General features: G+C 48.6%; 1 protein-coding gene across 1 annotated transcript; it reads left to right on the top strand.

The window, feature by feature from the left end:
- Window positions 1–1,207: 1,207 nt before the first annotated feature.
- LOC311216315 (olfactory receptor 14C36-like) lies at window positions 1,208–2,146 on the top strand (the record flags this gene model as incomplete). The annotated part of the gene is made up of 1 exon (XM_084297860.1): window positions 1,208–2,146. The coding sequence occupies one exon, from the start codon at window positions 1,208–1,210 to the stop codon at window positions 2,144–2,146; it is 939 nt and encodes a 312-aa protein (XP_084153986.1).
- Window positions 2,147–6,915: the final 4,769 nt, after the last annotated feature.

The raw sequence follows: 6,915 nt of genomic DNA, 5'->3' as shown, positions 1-6,915 counted from the left end.
GTAGCCAGTGCTTGCAGATACCTGTGGTAGAGTGGAGGCTGGTTTCGTGGTAATAGGTGGTCGGGTTTGTACTGCAGACTGAGACTGCTAGAGCATTGCAGTGAGGGATTAATATTTCATCACTGAACTTCATAAAGTCCCTTCCCAAACCTCAGCCCACAGACTACACCAACATCATCATTGTGGTCCTCTGATGTTTTATCCTAGCTTATGTTTAGGAGCTGCAAACTCTCCAATGCCCAGTGCCCTGTCTTTGGGAGGCCTCAGCCAATTTGAGATGAGTACAGATTGCCTGCACTGAGCATGAGCAGCCTCCTCTGCAGGCAGAGCTGCAGCACAGGAGGGTCTGCTGAGTGTCCGTCTGTCCCTCCCTGGCCTTGCCTCCCCTGGCAGCAGCACGCTGGCATTCCTCCTGGCTTCTCCAGCTGGCTGTGCTGCTGCTGGTCTTGTTCCCAGGCTGGCTGGGGATGGGGGTTTCACATGCCCATTCCATGAGCCCTAGGAGTGTTTGGCTGGAAGAGGAGTATGGGGACAGGATGAGGGGTCTGGAGATGGGCACTTTGTGCCTGGATTCCTCTACTCTCAGCAGTGTTCAGGTTCTTCTCAGGTCAACCTCTGAGTACAACTTTCCTGCAACAATCACATGGTGGCTGAGACCAGTATTGATGGACAGATTATCTGTCCTCACTAAAGGACACTGCACTATAGGGCCAGTCCCTTTTTCCCTTAGGATGCACAACATTTCCACTTATGTGCTGGAGAAATGCCCGGGATTTCTGTTTTAGAAAAACTCAGCAGGTGTGGTAGGTCAGTAACAACAAAAAATCTGACCCTATAAAATGAAAATTAAAAAAAATCATATATATATATCTGCTGTGAAGTTGGGTAACCAGGGAGCAACACTGGGGCAAGGTTCTTTATTATCAGGAGTGAAGTGAGTCTGAGATTGCCCCATGTTCCACCTTACCTCTGGCTATTGGGCATAACTGACTCTTGCATTGAATACAGAGGAGTCCCCTGCTCCCGGGGATACCCTCAGGCATCAGGAAGAACTCAGGAAAGATACCTACCAAATGTCTTCCTGGAAATGGACAATTTTCTGGCAATTCTAAATGAGAAACGGGATGAGTTTTTCTCTGATGAATCTGTTGTACATTGTTACTATTCTTTCTCTTCTTTGTTCAGGATCACATCCCCAGAAAAGCAGATGTCCAACAGAAGCACCATCTCCGAGTTCCTCCTGCTGGCATTCGCAGACACGCGTGAGCTGCAGCTCCTGCACTTCGCGCTCTTCCTGGGCATCTACCTGGCTGCCCTCCTGGGCAACGGCCTCATCCTCAGCGCCGTAGCCTGCCACCACCGCCTCCACACCCCCATGTACTTCTTCCTGCTCAACCTTGCCCTCCTCGACCTGGGATCCATCTCTACCACTATTCCTAAAGCCACGGCCAATGCCCTCTGGGACACCAGGACCATCTCCTATCAAGGATGTGCTGCACAAGTCTTCTTTTTTGTCTTCTTCTTTGGTTCAGATTTTTCCCTTCTCACTATCATGGCCTATGACCGCTATGTTGCCATCTGCAAGCCCCTGCACTACGGGAGGCTCCTGGGCAGCAGAGCTTGTGCCCAGATGGCAGCAGCTGCCTGGGGCAGTGGCTTTCTCAATGCTGTCCTGCACACGGCCAACACATTTTCCCTTCCCCTCTGCAGAGGCAATGCTGTGAAACAGTTCTTCTGTGAAATCCCCCACATCCTCAAGCTCTCCTGCTCAGATGCCTACCTCAGGGAAGTCTGGGCACTTGTGTTTAGCGTTTCTTTAGTCCTTGGTTGCTTTATTTTCATTTTGGTGTCCTATGTGCAGATCTTCATTGTGGTGCTGAGGATGCCCTCTGAGCAGGGCCGGCACAAAGCCTTTTCCACGTGCCTCCCTCACCTGGCCGTGGTATCCCTTTTTGTCAGCACTGTCATGTTTGCCTACCTGAAGCCCTCCTCCATTTCCCCTGCATCCTTGGACATGGTGGTGTCATTTCTGTACTCGGTGGTGCCTCCAACAGTGAATCCCCTCATCTATAGCATGAGGAACCAGGAGCTCAAGGATGGCTTGAAGAGACTGATGACTGGAGATGTTTCACAATCAAAACCATAGCCCATTTTTTTCTGCATATGACCCACAATACATTGCAGGCTCAAGGTTTGTTCTGTTATCTTGTTGTCATTTTTCTTACTCTGGAGAGCATCACCACCAGCTCAGAGATATACAGTGCATCGAAGGAGGTTCACCAATGGCTGGCCAGTCCACTGCTCATTGCTCATCTCATAAAGGCTCCCTGGGAAGTAGGATGTCCAGGAGAAGAGCAGGGACCCCTGAGGGTTCATGGGAGATGTATAAAAGGAATCCCATTGCTGCTGGTGCCAGCAGGCATATCATACACACAGAGAGAGATGAACAGGAGTGAGCACAGATGCCATCAGCCATTCCTACAAGTCTCATGAAGGCCGGTGGGGCAGACATTGTCACAAGGTTAAGTAACATTCCTTGGGAAGGCACCTGAATCCAGCTCTGAGATGTGCTTCCTTGAAGCAAGGTCCCTGTGACCATTCCTCATGCCGTGGGGCATCTCAGAGAAGGGCAGAGCAGGGCAAAGCACTGCAGGGCTGAGGTGCCTCCCAGCCTCTGGCAGTGGCTGCAGGAGCCAGAGGGACACTGCAGACACTGCAGTGCACTGTGTGTGGTGTGCAAGGCAGAGACTCGTGTCTCTCAACAGCCCTGTGTGTATGAGGAGCGTGGGAGGCCAGCTCAGATGTGGACACCTCACAGAACACTGCCGTTGCCCTGTGTGACTCCAGAACCAACCCCCAGTGTCTCTGTGAGATTTCTGTAACCTCCCTCTCACAGGCTCATTACAGATACCCCTCTCTGCTATGTCACACTACCCTGCCTTTCTGGACCAGGCCATCAAGCGTTTGGATCAGAGAGATTTCTGGGGACTTGGAAAAAGCAGACAGCAAACTTGTCTTCAGGAAGGACAAGAAAAAGGACTGGGAGATTTGCAGTTGTCACCTCTGCCCATGGGAACATGATGGGGAAAGTCCTGCTGCAGGTGAAGCAGTGGAAGAGGGGAGAGAAGGGAATGTGGTGAACCTGGATTTGGCAAGGCCTTTGCCATAGTCTCCTGGAGTCTCCCTTTAGCCACATTGCTGATATTCACACTGAAGAAGGGGATGAAGTTGGGGGGGGGAGAAGTTGGCTGGACATTAGTAGTACAAAGTGCTCCTGCCAGCTAGTTACCAGCAGCGCCCTTCAGTCATGGGCACTTGGGCCAACACTGTTGACCCTTTTTTATCTCCCTTTATGTTGCCATGGAGCACTTTTCCCAGTCTTGATCTTTCCAACATGAGTTGAAACAAAGGATCACTGAGTATTCTGAAACTCAATACCATGTCGTTGTTGTTGTTATTATTATTATTATTATTATTATTATTATTATTATTATTATTATTATTATTACTTTCCCTCTGAAGCACAATCACAGAATCATACAATGGTTGAGTTGGAAAGCACCTTGACGATCATTTAGTTCCAGCCCCCCTGCCATAGGCAGGGACACCACCCCCTAGATCAGGTTCCTCAGGGCCTCATCTAACATGGCCTTGAACACCCCCAAGGATGGAACATCCACAGCCTCAGCCACAGCATTCCACTCCCTGGAATGCAAGTCTTCAAGCCCCATAGACTTGTACTTTTTGAGCTTCTTCAGGTGGCATCAAACCTTCTCTTCACTTAAAACAGGTGGGAATTTGCACCCCCCAGCCTCTATCTATGGGTTCAGGGAATGAAAGACTTGGGAAGCGTGACTGACAGGGAAGATTGAAGAAAAGAAGTTGTTGAGTCCTTCAGGCTTCTCCATGTCTGTCATTACCAGTTAACCCTTGTCATCCATCAGAGGGGGTACACTCTTCTTGGCCTTTCTTTTCTGAGCAATATACCTGTAGAATCTCTTCCTATTATTCTTTTCATCCCCTGCTAATCTCAGTTCCATCCATGCCTTGGTTTTCTTTATCCCATCCCTCCACATCTGAAACTGAAACATGTGAGAGGACCTGGAAAAAGTAGACTAGGATCCACAGAAGGCACTTGGGAAACAAAACTTGTACATAGGAAGCATGATTTTGTGGAGGTGCAGAGCTGATGGGCACATTGTGCAGGATGTTCCTAAAGATCTTTGTGTCCTTTTCCCTCCTGACTACAATGCCACTTCCTTCTCAGGAATGGAAGAGCCAACAGAGGTGAGACAGATACACTGAGATGTTAAATGTCATCAGAAAGCTGATCCCAACAAGATATGGGGAGGTCAGGAGCAGCACTTAGATTATGGGGTGGTAAGAGGAGCATGGCCAGCAGAAATGAATGATTTCATAGAGGTAAGAGCATTCATGCAATGCCAATGCTGCAGTAACACTGACTTAAAACAGTCACATATGGCCCTTAACTTACTTGAAACAGTAATTTTATTCCCCAACCTAAATACTAATATAATACTCTGAAATGAAGCAGTTTTCTCTCTTGATTACCCTAATCCCTTCTGTCAACACTAACATTAAAATGCTCTATTTAACCCTAGACTTCTTGGCAGACCTAAAACATCCCTAAACCACAGAGCTTGTCTGTACCTTAACCACAGACCTGTCACCACAAGCAGAACACCAAACACTCCCACTAAAACTTTGCTTAATCTCTAACACAGAAAGTGAAAAAGAGGTACCGAGGAGACGAGAGTGAGCTCAGCTCTGTCTCAGGATCTCCTGCCCCAGCAGGAGGAATGTGACTGTGGCAGGGACTGTGAGGTCACTTCTGTCTCTGCACTTGATAGGGCAGCAGCAGGAACGTGTCACAGAAAGGGACTGGGAGGTCACTTGTGTCTGGAGGTGGCAGGTCAGCCTTGACTTCTCCCTGGGAGCTGCACTTTTGGGCCGACATCTGGCAGTGGCCCTGCTAGGCCAGCAGAAGGCACCTGCTTGGCATGCTGACTGGGGGATCCCCTCTGCCTCCAGACCCAGGAAGACCCAGGCAGAAAGAAGGCCCCCAGATGGGTTGTCCTGTCCCTTCTGCTTGAGTCCATGACTGCACAGCAGCAGGCACAAGGCTTGGCTGTGTGTAGCCAAGAAGCTGCAAGGCCAGCAGCAGGCCCATGGCTTGGATGCTGCTGCTGAGGTGACTTGTGTCTGGTTGGCTGAGAGGCCACAAGGAGCCTGGTGTGTTGGGATGCCTACTTCAGGAGTGGTTTCCACCCTGATGGAGCTTCCTTTGGTAGTAGGAAAGAACAGGAGAGAAAAAAATGCCACAAAGTGTGCAATGGAAGGTTGGCATTGGCCATGAGGAGGAAGAAATGTCCAGGGGAACAACTGGTCTTGCTGCTAATAACAGAGGCAAAGAAGGCATTAAGTGCCTCAGACTTTACCTCATCCCTTGTTACTGGGTTTTCCCCCCAAAATCCAATAAAGGATTATGATCCTCCCTAGTCCTCCTTCATTTATACTATTTATATAATATTTATCTTATTTTATTTTTTTAATTGTCTTTGACAGTAATAGATGGATTGAGCTCCAGCTGGGCTTTAGCCCTTCTAATTTTGACCTGCACAGCCCCATAACATTCAGGACACAGCTTCAGAAAAACTGACAGTATGCATGAGAAGAAAGCACAGCAAATGTGGAACTTGACAGCCTTCCATCCCCTACCTTCTGTGACTGTGTTGCAATTCCATTCAGATGGTTAGTCCTGAATTATCCAAATTTCCCTGCAACTCTTGCTGCTGCTGCTGTCTGGTCAGATATAGCACAATTACACGAAGGTTGAACTGTCTGCCTGCTGACATTAACGGCTGATAGAATGGAGCATCACTGTGGGTGAACCTTGAGAATCTGCAGGATTTTGACTTCAGAAAACTCTTGACTTTCACATGGAAAAGAGCCCAGTCCTGTACCAGAGGAAGAAAAACCCCACACATCAGGGCAGACTGGGACCCTGCTGAGTGAGTAGTGAGGAGGAGGAGGGCCTGGGCACCAGGAGGGATGCCAGAGAGCAGTGGTGCCTGCTCACCAGGAACCAGGGCAGCTTCCTTGCCTTATGAGGAGCATGGCCGCCAAGAAGATCTGAGGTATCAGACTCAGCTCAGATCCCCTGAGACACCACAGAGATAAAGGTATGCAGCTGAAAAGGAAAGATGTGGAGGTCTTGGAGTCCCAAACAAAGCCATGTATAGACAGGGTAGAGGACTGTGACAAGGCTGAAAGTCCCAACAGGACCAGAAATTTGTGTCCATGGCTATGTCCATGGCTTCACTTTCCCGTTTCTCTCCCCCATCCCAGAGAGGGAGGGGGGAGGATGAGTGAATGGCTGTGTGGTGTTTAGCTGCGGTTGGATTAAACCACAACACCTGGACATGAGAATTTTGATGTTTGGGGGTGGTAAGAGGAGCATGGGCAGCAGAAAATAATGATTTCGTAGAGGGAAGAAGCATCATGTAATGCAGATCGTGAGGTAACACTGACTTGTACAGTCATATATGGCCCTAACACTATTTTAACCAGTAGTTTTAATCCCTAAATCTAAATGCTCCTCTAACACTCTGACAGGAATCCACTTCTGTAATGCTAGAACACAAAGTATCCCTTGAAGCAAAGCTCAGCCTATAGCCCCTTTCCTTTACCTTTACTCTCTTGCTCACCCTAATCCCTTCCCTTAACATTAGTATTAAAATGCTCTATTTAAACCTCGGCTTCTAGGCAGATGTAAAAATGAACTAAACCACAGAGCCTGCCCATACCCTAAACACAGAAGAACACCAAACCTTCCCATTAAACCTTTGTTTACTCTCTAACCCAGAAAGGTGAGCCCCAGTCCAGTGGGAACTA

The sequence above is a fragment of the Netta rufina genome, assembly GCF_964035555.1.
Source record: "Netta rufina genome assembly, chromosome: 18".
Lineage (NCBI taxonomy): Eukaryota > Metazoa > Chordata > Aves > Anseriformes > Anatidae > Netta > Netta rufina.
This window is presented reverse-complemented; position numbering and strand designations above follow the sequence as displayed.